This window comes from Eurosta solidaginis, chromosome 4 (genome assembly GCF_040869045.1).
Source record: "Eurosta solidaginis isolate ZX-2024a chromosome 4, ASM4086904v1, whole genome shotgun sequence".
NCBI classification, from domain to species: domain Eukaryota; kingdom Metazoa; phylum Arthropoda; class Insecta; order Diptera; family Tephritidae; genus Eurosta; species Eurosta solidaginis.
In genome coordinates, this window is record NC_090322.1 from 273,601,663 (window position 1) to 273,616,901 (window position 15,239).

Genomic DNA, 15,239 nt, shown 5'->3' on the forward strand with positions numbered 1-15,239 from the left:
CCCTTACGTTAGTACGTTGTTACAATAATCACTTATTATATGCTTTGTGGTAAAACTTAATTTTTTTGAGTGTAACTAAATGTCAATTTGGTATAACGCGCATATTATAATGATAATAATAATATGTAATAGGTACTGAGAAAATTTGTTACAAAAGCAATAAAGATAAATTTTATGTAGCGCTATGCATTATATGCACGTATATTACATTCTTCTGGTGGTTCGAACAATATTGCTAGCAATAGTAATTCATATGTGTAGATATATATATATATCTATATATATATATATGTATTGTACTTGAATGATATAAGAAAAGAAAGGTTAAATCTTCTAGCCGATTCGTGCATAAAATTTCCTTTTTTGTTTTCCTAACATTTTATGGGTGAGCTCCAAAATGAATCGCTAAAACGTTTCACGTGATTGCGTGAGCTAACTTCAAACATCTAAAAGCGCCAAAATATATTCTTAAAATGATAAAGAAAAGGGTATGCCTTTTAAATTTTTTTTTTTTAATCTAATGCTTAGGTAGGTATTAGATAAATGGAATTATGCTCGTGAATTGCTGAATACAATTTTAGTTATATCTAAAGAGTTTTGTTCAATATAATGTGTCTAAGATGCATTCACAAATAAACGGCGTATGTTGGAATTAGGGTTAGCGTTCTAACAGGTAGGTGCTGCTTGACCTGGCTGAGACCAAAACTGCCTGTTTATTTGTGAACAAACCTTTAAAATGTGTAAATATATTAAACGGTGGTTACATTCCTTAATATCTTGTTAAGTTGCAAACATGAGTGTTCATGTGGTAATTCTTTTGGTTAGATAAATATTACAAGCTAAAGTTACATAGTGGCAATCATTTATGTGTGACTTTTCTTCTATAAAACGTTAAACTACCTTTTTATCTTTTAGGTTGCTAATTCGAAAGTAAAAATGTCGTAATTTGGACAAAAAAAAAGTCGATCCCTGTCGAATGGTTCACCGGGCTATATAAAACCCTCCAAGTACCACTTGGAAGTTCTTTTAACTACCCTGCAAAAAAATGCTGTAGTCATTCCACGCCGTTGGACTAGTTACTATACAGTCATAGGTTATGTTCTTAGTCACATTTGCATGGCGTGGGTAAGTTTCGTGACCAGAATTTTTTTGTAGGGTAATTACATCTAAATTTATACCTTGATGTTTGCTTCTTTTGCTGCGCCTCCAGCTGATGTTTCAGATGTTGGAGTCTTGGTTGTAATTGTGGTACTAATCCAATCATGCAAGTACCAAATTTTGTGATTATTATACGATTTTTAGCGCTAGGATTTGGAATTTTAGCCACTTTGCGTATACAAGTACGATGGTGGCAGGGCGTTGAATCTCGTACACGTCGTCGCAAGCGTTGGGAAGACGAGGAGCAAGACGCTGCTGTTATTTCTTGTTTATGCCCGTGATACGCCACTTGGTTGCAATTGATATATGTATGATGATGATCCACCCAACTTGCTAGAACAGCAGGGCGCCGCGACAATTGTTTAACGCGATTCCGTATTGTTGGTTTATGACTAATTCTACGTTCAACAAATATGTGCATATTATACACATGCAGTTTTAAGGTTTAGTTGATTGGCGTTGATCACCATAACTTTTATAAGTAATTATTGGCGTAGTTGAATTATTTAAACTTTTCAATACATAGCAGCAATTCCACAAAATAGTTCCCGCTTTTATTGTGCATCAGCCTTCGCAGTATGTATTTGTGTATATTTTCTTTTGCTCTTCCAATCTTCCTTACACCAGTAAAGGATTATTTCATAGAATTTTGGAAAATGTTCAAGTTCTACCCATTGAGTTTAAATTCTTATCAAGATGACTTACTAGAACTTTACGCTGCTGGAACCTCGTGTTAAAAGGAAAATTTTTTCGTAGTGATCGCCGGTCTGTCTTTTTCCGGTTTTCGATATTTTTTTATCGCCACTTTCACCACATCGCTAGGTGTGTTCGCGTGAACACGCTCCCAAGTGGATCATGACCGTAGACCGTAGCAGCAGACCGTAACAAATTTTAAAATAGCAGTACAGCCTTCCCTCGAACGCGTTTGCGGAAATGGTCCTTAATTGTGTTTAGTAATGATCAAAATGCTTCCTTTGAAATCTGCAAAATAACTTCATTTGAAGATCATCATTTGTCACTTAAACATTTTCTCACCTGGTGCTTGGTAGTTCCAAGGGATTGGAATGATCACGCGAATGTTTTTCGTATTCGCGACATGTTAATCACCAACATTTTTGCTATTATAAAATATATTTCATATCATATAATATCTGTAATAACAAAATCACTTTTGCTAATGCTTAAATTTTCGCCCCAAATTGATCAGCTGTTCATTTATCTGTCAAATCATCACTTTCTTAGGTTGGCAGCACCAATTCAACTACAACTGAAATAAATTGTAATTCGTAATACCAAACCATAGTGTACCTATACAAGTGTGTCGACTAAGAGCCTCCTGCGATTTACAACCAGATTGACTGAATTTTTGTATGTGTGCGTGTCGGGTATTTGACGCTTGCCTCGCGACTATCAAATAAAAAGCCATCAATCAACATTTGCATAGAGAAACCGTAGCGTTCGGACGTGAATATGCCGTCATCGGATGATGACTTTTTTTAATTGCAACTACAGCAGTTTTATTAAATAATACAAATTTTATTAAATAATAATAAAAGCTTTACATTCCATAAAGCTGCCAAACATTGATAATTTTCAATAAATTTTAATATGAATTGCTGTTCTTCCGCGGACTTGTTCATTTTGAATGTCGACAAAAACTAAATACAACGCTGCTGTTTTGTCAATCACACCCCGCGACTATCAAATAAGCAAGCGTCAAATGAAAAAATCAAAAATTTTTGATTTTCATCAACGTGTAGCCGACAACAAATACGTGTGTCACGAAGCCACCCGACTGCACTAACACACACAAAATTCAGTCAATCTGGTTGTAAATCGCAGGAGGCTCTAAGCGATAAACTTCAAAACTACAAACAGCCTCGCTCACCTGATGCAAACCTCAGGTCTAGAGTTGCATTTTTGGTACATACGAGTACTTCAAGCTGAGTTGCATTTGATAGTTTAATAAAACTTTGTAGGGACAAAATGTCTCAATTGTGTTGTTAGTGTAGAAATGAAAAAAACTGAATTAAGCATGAAAGCAAATACCAGCAGGATGGGCTAGTGGTTAAAGGCTACTGCAGTTTCACCATGTGATTCACTGTTCGAATCCCAGTGAAACCTTTGACAACATTACAAAATTGCCTGATGATGATTACGTTGGCGGTTTTCGAAATGGTTCCATAGCAATATGCCAGTAAATGTTTCATTCTTTTCAGTTTCTCTTAGAAAACATAATAATTGAAATTAAATTATTATAAGCCGGTGTTAAGCTCATGAATTCCTAAATATAAGTATAAACTGAACACACCATTAAACAAACATACATAAACTTTGTAGGATTTACAGATGAAATAGTTGCATATATTTCCGCGGAAATAAGAATACTAGAAGATTTGTAGCCTGCAACAATGCGGAAACATACGGAAAGCAAATTATTTAGAGTCAAAATATAAAGCGCCACACTTGTAACATGGAAAAATTTCACTTCTAAGGCTGTTTACACAAATGCATAAGGGCAAAATTTGTTAGGGTCTGCTGCTACGGTCTACGGTTACGGTCCACTTGGGAGCGTATTCGCGCGAACACACCTAGTGATGGGGCGAAAGTTGCGATAAAAAGTATCGAAAAACAAGGAAAAAAAAACAGACCGGCCATCACTAGCGAAAAAAGCCATGAGTTTCCGGCAAAAAGAAAAAGAGGAAAGGTGGAAAATTGCGTGAGCGAAATTTTGGCGACCCTACAATTATACAAACGGGATATATAACATATAGGGGCATAGCTTCAGCAGCAAAGGCGTCAAGTTCCGCTAATATACTGCTTTAGTAACCTTATTGCTCACTTCGCATCCCCAACGATACTCAACTATACTGCTTTGGTAACCTTATTGCTCACTGCGCATCCCCAACGATACTCAACTAATCACAAAACATCCTCGCCGGCTGTGCGCGTAAGCAGGTGATTGTCCAGAAACTAGGCAAGAGTCGATAGCGCAAAGCACCGAAACCGTTCTTTCCGACAAATCTCGTTTCTACGCGTCTATTTTGGGTGGTAATAAGCCTTGTACCGGTTGTGTTGCGTGGACACAAGATCCAGTTGAAGTAGGTCGGCGTTCGCAGTCACATCTAGTGAGATAAACCCCTTCCTCTACGTTTACGAAGAACCCTACCATCTGCGGAAAAGCGTCCGACGCCACCTCTGCCTCCAGGGCCAGCAGTACGCTGCCGCGTAATACAATCAACGTCAAAGAGCCAAGTCATCCGGTTCGTAAAGGGTAGCACGAAGCTTTATCGCCACCCGGTTCACTCGGTTACCTCGACCCAAAGCGCCAACCACCACGAACGGCGCCTACTATTATCACGGGCACCACCGACAACAATATTAGCCGCAACCTTATCAGCTACGACCATAACGGCTACAACAATACTAGCCGCATCATTATCAGCTACGACTATACCGGCTATGACAATGCTAGCGCAACCCTATCAGCTACGACCATAACGGCTACAACAATACTAGCCGCATCCTTATCAGCTACGACCATACCGGCTACAACAATACTAGCCGCATCTTTATCAGCTACGACCATACGGGCTACAACAACACCAGCTACAATAACAACCACAGGGCAGCGAACATCGGCCTGCGGCCATACCAATTGCGACAACGAATATCAGCGGTTAAAGCGGTGAGTTCGTTCCAATACTGAACTAAATATACGTATTTGTAGTCTCAACCTTGTTCTTAAATTTTTTTTTTTACTCTGCAACAACATATATTGTTAATATACAGACATATTCAAATTCAAGGCTATCACCCTAGTATAGAATCTTAATACGTAATACATATATACATGCATATACCTAAGTTAAAGAGAGCAAGCTGCATCCACTTGTAGTAAAGTTAACTTATTATACCATGCAAAAAAAAAAAGTAGACGTAACGTAAAGTTAAGTAGATAGGTTTAATTAACTTAGAAGCAAGAAAAAAAAAATAAAACAATACCAGCACTGACTGATAAATGCAAAACAGTTTACGTTTTACCTGAACATGTAAAAGGATTTCATTAATTTTACTATAATTTTAAAAGTTCACATTTTGCCTGAACAAGTAAAACGATTTCGTTAATTTTACCATAAATTTAAAAGTTCACGTTTTACCTGAACATGTAAACGATTTCAATAATTTTTCTATGAATTTAAAAGTACCCGTTTTACCTGAACATGTAAAACGATTCCGTTAATTTTCCTATAAATTTAAAATTTATGTTTTACTTGAATATGTGTAACAAATTCTTCGAGGAGTATGATTTACCCCAAATTTAATCTTAATTGCGTTTATAACAAATTTTCTTAGTACATATTACATATTAGTATCATTATACTATGCGTTATACAGAATTGATATTTTGTTAAACTCAAAAATAAGTTCTACTACAACAACAAATTAATTTTGTAAGGGGGCCCCAATTATCGGAATTTGTATCCAAACTGTATAGCCCTAGAATAGGTTTGTGAATGAAACGAAAACGGGCATTTAACCAAATTTTTACTTTGTATGTAATATATCTACTATTCATAAGCACATTTGTTTACAATTTTTTTTTCACACCAAGCGCTTATAACCCTTGTCAAGAAAAAAGGGGGTGACATAAATATAGGTATAGCTTTAAATATTTCTTTTATAGCATACATACGTTAGTAAAAATGAAATTTGAATAAACTTGTAAATAATATTGGAATGCTGGCGTCGCCATTTATTTAGAAGGCACGTAGGGTTACCAGGTAAGGGGCCACCGAAATATAGGTGCGTCGGTGGCCATGGTTTTTGAGGGTGGGTATCAGCACCGGGCGTCGCAACAACACCCGCGGCGCCCCCACGTTATATTCGGCCCTGTTCTTTTTTATTTTAAATTTTCAGCATTTTTTGTTGAATTTCAGCGTTAGTAACCGGCCATGTCCGGTTCGGTAAATTTTTTTGCGGTTGAATTTTTTTTTGAAGTTTAAATTTGTTGAATGTTTAACGGTCTGTCCGTGACATCCGGTTCGACCGGATGTTGTTTTAGTTTGAATTTATAAGCGTTTTGAGTCGTCTCTGCGCTTCTGTCAGTTTATTTTAAATTTGACAGCTTTTAGTTTTCATAGGCATGATAGGAACTTCTTTTCTGTTTATGGCGCAGGAACAGTAAGGTTGGCAAGGACCCGCCCCAGCCGACAATGACTAGCCACTGTGCACCAACACATCATGCCGACCGCCTTCCTTACTGCTTCCATTGTAAATGCGAATCCATAACAAATTATATAAACACTTTGGTAGCTTCAAAGCAAAGATAACGTACGGCGTTTCATTGTTTTTCGAAAAGCGTTGTCAAAGCGTAGGCACGCAACCAAAGCATTTATGTAAATATAACGTATTTAATTAAAAACAAACAAGCCTGTTCGTATTTCGATAGTGTTTTTTAACATAAGGCCGTTTTTTCTTTATTTTTTTCTGACAAATGAAAATTTTGTTTTTAGTTTCAAAATGTTGTGCATAAAAACACAACTAAATTCATAGTGTAAATTGTGTGTGCAAATGAGTTTTCAATAAGTTTTTCAAAATGATTTGAAAAACTCTACGTTTTCTCTGCTTTTTACACTTAAAGGAGTAACCCTCCGTAATAAATTAAACTTTTAATGAAAATCAATAACTCTGAACTAAACACTTTTCGCCATGATATAAAATTAAAATGCTGTGGCATAGGAGCAACACTTTCGTGACTAAATAAACCCTGTTTCAATCTTTTACCTCTCTGCACAGAACCCTAATTGACCGTTTTCAACCGTAACAACAATGGTAACCCAGATTTTCCCGTTATGCTCACTTAAGCAGAAAGAAAACACACTCATTGTTTACTATATAGTTTGGCAGCTTAATTCGAGGTTATATTGCGAATAGAGTGGAAGGCACTCGCAGGCCGTGAAAATAGACACTCGAATGGAGTGGAATGAAGAACAGTAGGAAGACCTGAGTTGCATTGGGTCAATCATTGTATCAATATTAAAGATAAATTCAGAAAAAATAATTAAATACTTGACTATAAGCAAACATTTTCTTTCAATTACTGCAATTAAGGTGTCCTAGATGCTATATATTCCAAAATTATAACATTTTATGTCTGTTTAAAAATTTAACATCAATTTCCCAAAGGTTTCCGTAATATGGCCATTAATGATGTTTGTGTGTGTGTGCAAATTTTGAGCTATCAGCTGTTAGTCACAGATGACATGATATGAAACTTCTCGCTCTCTGAGTGCCTGAAAATGTGCATTTTTTATAATATTGGCCATAGATACCATCATCCTCAAAATCAAATTTGGGCATTTCAGAATAACTTTGGGGTATTTTACATGCTAAAGGTTTAATTTATAATTTTCACTGAAAACTTACTCAAGATTGTCAAATGGGATATCAAAAAACTCGAATTTTTGTCAGGATTACAAATCCGAAGAAAAAATAACTATTTTTCACCCGTGGAAAATTTATCAGTGACAACACCTTTCATCGAAGGGCTGCACACGAAACGGGTTTCGATAGCAGCTTTCGATTGGAGAAAAAGTTAGCTTCTTAGTCTTCGCATTGATGTAAATGGATGCATAAAGGCCAGGTTTTTGTGGAGCGTTGCAACATTCCACTTTTGGCAGCTGAGAGAAACTGTAGGTATACGTATAGGTTAACGCAACATGTATAATTAACAGCCTTTTGCGGACGACAACGCAGATACTTTACCAAGTGATCTAATTTCGTAATTTCTTATAAATTTTTTGCGTTTTTTATTGTATGTGGATATACATATGTATGTAAATAAACATTTTGGTCGCATCAAAGTGAAAAAGGGGCTAGCCGTTCATTGTTATCTTATGTCGGTGCCAGCGCAACAAAGCAAAGCAACGCAATCGAAATATATTATTTCATATTTTTTCACTTATCTACCACAAAATATTTCTACAAAACTTTGCCTTTTTTATAAATTTTAATAAGTTTTTATCACCTTACTTGCTGATTTTTTGAAAATAAGAAACCGAACGAATTTCTTGGAGTTTTTTTTTTTTTGGGTAATTTAGGCAACTCTATAGCCATCTGATGTTCAAGACCCATTCTTGGAAACGAACGAACTTTTGTTTACAATCGAATGAACTTCAAGACCCATTCCTGGAAACGAATTGAGAGAGAATAAAAGTTTCGTATCATGTCATCAGTGCTGTTAGTTGCGCTCAATGATGACATGATACGAAACATTCATTCTTTCTCAATTCGTTTCCAGGAATGGGTCTTAAAGTTCATTCAATTGTAAACATTGGTTCATTCGATTGTAAACAAAACTTCATTCGTTTCCAAGAATGGGTCTTGAAGATCAGATGGCTATAGAGTTGCGTAAACCGCGCAAAAAAAATTCCAAGAAAATCGGTGCGTTTTCATTATTTTTCATTTCAAGTGTATTCAACTACATAAGCGGATCAAAAATTTGTAAAAAAGGCGAATTTTCGGAAAAATATTTAGTTTTAAACTATAATAAGTTTTAAGTAGTGTTTTCTGCAGTGAAAAAATATGAAATAATATAACAATTTGTTTAATTGCTAGCAAAATGCCAAGAAACAAAAAGTCTGTCATGGGATGCGAGGGTAGCCAGAATTTTTTCAATTTTCCCAGTCGAGAGAAAGACGAATCCAGGTACGTAAAGTGTTTTATGTGATAATTACGTCGAGAGGTGTAAAAGAACGCGTTTTGACGTCGGTACAAGTTGAAAATTTGCATGTGGTAATTGTAATTTAGATGATTTTTTGTACTAAAACACAAACACAGTTATGCAGAAAGATGCTCTTCGAGAAAATAATTTGGATTACGTAGCTGGACCTACTAGCAGTACAGAAAGCTTTTGCCGCAATTTTTCGGAGCAGCGCCAGGTAATTTTTCTCGAAGTATTCTTGACAGAGGAAAATTTGTAATTTCCGCTTTCGTATTCATGATCCTGGGCCCAAAATGCGGCTTTTGGCTTTTTGTTTTGGACGTTTAGTAGCAGTTGGGTGCTAAAGTTTAGAATTGACATAAAATTGTAGCTTAAGTCCAAAATAGAAATGCTAAATTTCTGCATTTTATTTTGTGTTTGTTGCCGATTATTTGGGCTTCGCGTTAACTGGTATGTTTCAAGTTTTCGGTGAAAATCATAAATTAAACCTTTACCATGTAAAATACCCCAAAGTTATTCCGAAATGCACAAATTTGATTTTGAGGATGATGGCATCTATGGTCAATGTTATAAAAAATGCACATTTTCACGCGCTCTCAGAGAGCGAGAAGTTTCATATCATGTCATCTGTGGTTGCGCTACTTGGTAAAGTTTACAATGAGTAAAACATTGTAAACAATGCAGTAAAATTATTTTCGGAAAAATTAATACAAATAATTAAGATTTGGATATATGTTCCTAGAGCCTGATTGGTGCTAATAAAAATATTAAAAACATGGTTTTAGAGAAGATGTGTCGGGTCTGTTTATTGCCGGACGATAGAGTGCATCTGCTGGATTGGCATCAGCCCATTGACTCCTTTGAATATGCTTTATCGTATAAAGAGTGTTTTTGTCAATGTACACAAATTAATCTGAGTTTAAAAGATGATCCAAGTGAAACAGAGGATGACCGAACACAATATCTGTGCTTTTGCTGCGCCCAAAGTCTCAAGGACGCCCATGAGTTTATTGAAAAAGCGAAGAAGGCTGATATTGAATTGCGTTCGAGGCAAACTGACAAAACTTTTGAATGGGTGGCAGTAAGCGCAAAAAGTGTGGAAATTGAGATGAAGGAAGATCCGGGCGTAGATGACAAGGTAATTCTTTACTTTAGATCACAGCTGCTAATGCATGTCCAAAAATATATATTCGGATAGGTGCCAAAATACCATTTTGGTCCCAAATTCACTAATCCGAAAAAGTTTAAATTCTGTCACGAAATGTAGCTAATTATTTTCATGTAGTTGTTGTTATTTTAAAGATTTTGTTGTACACACACACTTATATATGTAAAAAGTTGTAGGACCCACCCCAGAGTTATTTTATATAACAGGGGGCGAAGCGCGACAGTTCGCTTCCCAGGGCAGTCGGTTCTATGTACCGGAGCGACTCGGGATTTTTCCCGACCAAGGACTGTCATTTCAGTGTGACCCCATTTAATTTGTTTCGTCCCTCCCACAAATTGTCATCCTCACAGCAGCTCCTTGCAGCAGGACTTCTCCATATTCTCTTACCCCGGGAAGGCATCGAATCCAATCCGGGTCCGTTTCCTGACCCCGGTCCTGAGAAATAGTTTTGCTGCATCTGCCGGAAAAGAATATTTTTAGGACGGTCATACTCTGTTCAGTGTGTCTCGTGCAAGGGATGGTTGCATCGGACAGTTTGTTCAGGGCTTGATCCCAAAACCCGACGTCCACGTAACTTGTATACATCTTTTGTGGCTCCTTGCTGTTCTCGCCCAAGGGCGTCCCGTAGTCTACGCCTAAGCACCCCCCCCCCCCCACACTACCTTCCAGCAGCCCCGCTCGCTTCCCAAGGCAGTCGGTTCTATGTACCGGAGCGACTCGGGATTTTTCCCGACCAAGGACTGTCATTTCAGTGTGACCCCATTTAATTTGTTTCGTCCCTCCCACAAATTGTCATCCTCCCAGCAGCTCCTTGCAGCAGCACTGCTACATATTCTCTTACTCCGGGAAGGTATCGAACCCAATACGGGTCCGTCTCCTGACCCCGGTCCTGAGAAATGGTTTTGCTGCATTTGCCAGAAAAGAACCTTTTTAGGACGGTCATACTCTGTTCAGTGTGTCTCGTGCAAGGGATTGTTGCATCGGACAGGTTGTTCTGGGCTTGATCCCAAAACCCGACGTCCACGTAACTTTTATAAATGTTTTGTGGCTCCTTGCTTCTCACGCCCAAGGGCGTCCCGTAGTCTACGCCTAAGCGTCTCCCCACTACCTTCCAGCAGCTTCGCTGCTCAGCAAGCCACAACAAGTACCCGCTGCTGCTCGCGCCCCACGGCGCCAACAACTCAAACAGCTGATACCACTCATAACTACTACCTTCGTAGTAGAGCTGGTAGCAATGCTGAGCATCAGCCCCTGCCCCCGTCTTCTTCTCCCCCCCTGTTGTTGCTGTTGTTGTTGTAGCAATGCTCGCCCCACCTAATAGCCGCGACCGATCACAAATTGTCATCAATATCCTCTAACGGGAGTCCAAGGAAACTTGCCGTTTCAACAGGGGTGGACCATAAGGAAAGGGGTGTTAGAGGCGTTGGTTCCACATTACAATTAAAGAGATGGTTGGTGTCATGTGGGGACACATTGCAAGCAGGGCATACATTTTGTATGTCGGGGTTGATTCTGGATAGGTAAGAGTTTAACCTGTTACAGTATCCAGAACGAAGTTGAGCAAGAGTGACACGCGTTTCCCTGGGGAGTATGCGTTCCTCTTCTGCGAGTTCTGGATATTTTTCTTCAAGTACTGGATTCACCGGGCAATTCCCGACATAAAGGTCCGACGCCTGTCTATGGAGTTCACCAAGGACCTGCTTGTGTTTTTCCGCTTCATACGGCTGGGTTCTCAGGTGCCGTATTTCCTCAAAATGCTTACGGAGATGACTCCTTAGGCCCCTCCCCCCCCCCCCCCCCCCCCCCCTCTTTTCTGGCAGCAATCGTGCAGGTCAGGGAAACAGACTCTTAGTCCCTGCCTCCGTTTGCACCGTCTGCCAGCACAGAATATATAGGTTTGCGACATCCGCTCAATGCAGCTCCTGCCTTGGGTGGTGCCACTTTCCTAGATGTTCTGGTCTCCGCGACGGCAACCCCTCGACGGGTTTCATCGCGCCATGTTGCCAGGTCGCAAACCCAAATCACCCGGGTACCCCAATGGCGCCCAGTCCCAAGGCCACAACAGCAATTGCGTCCTGGCCTTCCACAACCTAGGCGTAGTCACCCGTCACTTAACCCTAGAGTGGCGGCGTCACCCCTCATGCACTTCAGAATTCTGCAGTTCAACTGTAATGGACTAACTGGGAAGATTACGGAGATAGTCGATTTCATGAAGCGGCACAACATCCGCATTGCTGCGATTCAAGAGACTAAACTCACAGCAAGATCTGCATTGCAGACCTGCTCTGGTTATAATGTCCACAGGAAAGACCGCGAGAGCGGAAATGGAGGCGGCCTCGCGTTTATTATACACCACTCTGTGCAATATTATATATTTGATCCTGGCATCGACCGCAGGGACAATGTCTTAGAACGTCAAGGCCTATCTGTCCGGTCAGGCGATGCAAATCTAGAAATCATCAACATCTACATCCCTCCTGTCACCTGTTGCCCCAGTGGATACCGCCCTAATATCGAGGCCTTACTCACTGGCAACAATCGCATTATCTTAGGCGACTTCAATGCCCATCACGACCTATGGCATTCAAACTTGCGGGCGGACAGTAGGGGTGAGATGTTGGCGGATCAAATAGACGAAACGACGTTCTGCACAATAAACGGAGACGCCCCCACACGTATGGTAGGAAGCTGTCATAGCTCGCCAGATATCTCAATCGTGAGCGCAGAACTCGTAAACTGCGTCAACTGGCAGCCGATGGTAACATTGGCATCCGACCACCTGCCCATACTTATTTCGTTCGAGCGTACCGCCGACTTCATCGTCACCGAAAAACGCACTTTCATAAACTTCAAAAAAGGAAAGTGGGAAGAATATAAATCTGCAACAGACAGCAGCTTTGCTGCTCTCCCTATCCCGACTGATGCCCGCCAAGGGGAGCGTGCCTTCCGTAAGGTCATTGAATCCGCCTCGGCACATTTCATTCCCGCCGAGAGAATTCCTGAAATCCGGCCCCACTTCCCGGCGGAGGCCGCGAGCTTAGCGAGGGAACGCGACCTTATAAGACAGCTTGATCCAGGCGACCCCCAAATAAGGGATATAAACCAACGCATCAGATTGCTTGTGGACGAACACAAGCGGGCGAAATGGGAAGAGCACCTAAGAGGTTGTAACCTCTCTACCGGTGTAGGTAAACTTTGGTCCACCGTAAAGTCCCTATCGAATCCGACTAAGCACAAAGACAAAGTTTCCATCGCCTTTGGCGATAAGGTGCTGTCGGATGCGAAAAAATGCGCGAGCGCTTTCTGTCGACAATATATAATGCATCCTACGGTCGACAAAGATAGACGGAGAGCCAATAGACACGCACATAAACACAAACTCAGCGCGTCACCAATTACCATCACCGCTAGAGAGGTTGAGGACGCCATTGGTCGCGCTAAACCATCCAAAGCAGTGGGCCCAGACGGCATAGCCATGCCGATGCTTAAAAACCTAGGGAAAGAGGGTTTCAAATATTTAGCGCATGTCTTCAACCTGTCTCTTTCCACCTTTGTCATACCCGAGAAATGTAAAATGGCCAAGGTGGTCCCGCTACTAAAGCCTGGGAAACCAGCTAACGTAGGTGAGTCATATCGTCCGATATCTCTCCTATCGCCAGTGGCAAAGACGCTTGAAGCCATTTTGCTCCCTTATTTCCAAGCAAATTTGCAGCTAGCCCCTCATCAGCATGGCTTCAGAAAACTCCATAGCACAACCACCGCGCTAAATGCCATTAGCACCCAGATAAATTGCGGTTTAAATCAATACCCGGTCATACGGTCAACCATGGCTCGCCACTGCAAGACCTGGAAGGGTCTACCCTTCCCCCATGTCTTAAAAGGTGGACCGCAAATTATCTGGGTGGTCGGCAGGCATCGGTGCAATTTAGAAACGAAACATCAAAACCAAGGAGAATTAAACAAGGGGTGCCACAGGGTGGTGTCCTATCCCCGCTTTTGTTCAATTGCTACATATCTAAGCTACCTTCACCACCGGAAGGAGTCACAATCGTTTCCTACGCCGATGACTGCACAATAATGGCCACAGGCCCAGGCCCAGAGATCGATGAGCTATGCAATAAAATAAACGGCTATCTCCCTGATCTCTCCAGTTTTTTCGCCCCGCGAAACCTGGCACTGTCACCGACTAAATCTTCCGCGACCTTATTTACAACATGGACGCCCCAAATGTCGACCATATTGAACATCCACGTCGATGGCACCACGCTACCGACTGTCCTACACCCCAAAATCTAGGGTTCACGTTTGATCAAGATCTACATTTTGGTGCGCACGCAACCGCAATTGTTCCAAGAATTCAGAGCCGTAATAAAATCCTCAAATCCCTTGCTGGCAGTACCTGGGGAAAAGATAAAGAAACGCTCTTGACCACATACAAAGCAATTAGCCAGCCGATTACGTGCTACGCGTCTCCCATATGGTCGCCAAGCCTAAAAACCACCCACTGGAAGAAACTACAGGCCTGCCAAAATACTGCTCTCAGAATCGCCACGGGCTGTCTTCTTATGTCCCCAGAACACCATCTGCATAATGAGGCGAGAATACTCCCCATCAGGGAGAGAAATGAGATGCTGACCAAACAGTTTCTGTTGAATACCCAGAAACCTGGGCATCACAACAGACATCTGATTGACGAACCAGCACCGCCTAGGGGCCTAAGGAGTCATCTCCGTGAGCATTTTGAGGAAATACGGCACCTGAGAACCCAGCCGTATGAAGCGAAAAAACACAAGCAGGTCCTTGGTGAACTCCATAGACAGGCGTTGGACCTTTATGTCGGGAATTGCCCGGTGAATCCAGTACTTGAAGAAAAATATCCAGAACTCGCAGAAGAGGAACGCATACTCCCCAGGGAAACGCGTGTCACTCTTGCTCAACTTCGTTCTGGATACTGTAACAGGTTAAACTCTTACCTATCCAGAATCAACCCCGACATACAAAATGTATGCCCCGCTTGCAATGTGTCCCCACATGACACCAACCATCTCTTTAATTGTAATGTGGAACCAACGCCTCTAACACCCCTTTCCTTATGGTCCACCCTTGTTGAAACGGCAAGTTTCCTTGGACTCCCGTTAGAGGATATTGATAACAATTTGTGATCGGTCGCGGCTATTAGGTGGGGCG

The 15,239-nt window shown here is 40.8% G+C and overlaps 2 protein-coding genes across 3 annotated transcripts in view; one reads left to right on the forward strand and one right to left on the reverse strand.

Moving 5' to 3' along the window:
• The window catches only part of LOC137251515 (zinc finger protein OZF-like), a 118,312-nt gene that overhangs the window by 6,504 nt on the left and 96,569 nt on the right, over positions 1–15,239 (reverse strand). The gene's annotated exons all lie outside the window — the stretch shown is intronic.
• Positions 9,523–15,239, forward strand: part of LOC137248840 (zinc finger protein Xfin-like) — a 208,030-nt gene continuing 202,313 nt past the window's right edge. The window contains exon 1 of the mRNA XM_067779734.1: positions 9,523–10,022. Coding sequence (XP_067635835.1) covers positions 9,660–10,022 — 363 coding nt within the window. The 5' untranslated portion in view covers positions 9,523–9,659. The remainder of the gene's footprint in view (positions 10,023–15,239) is intronic.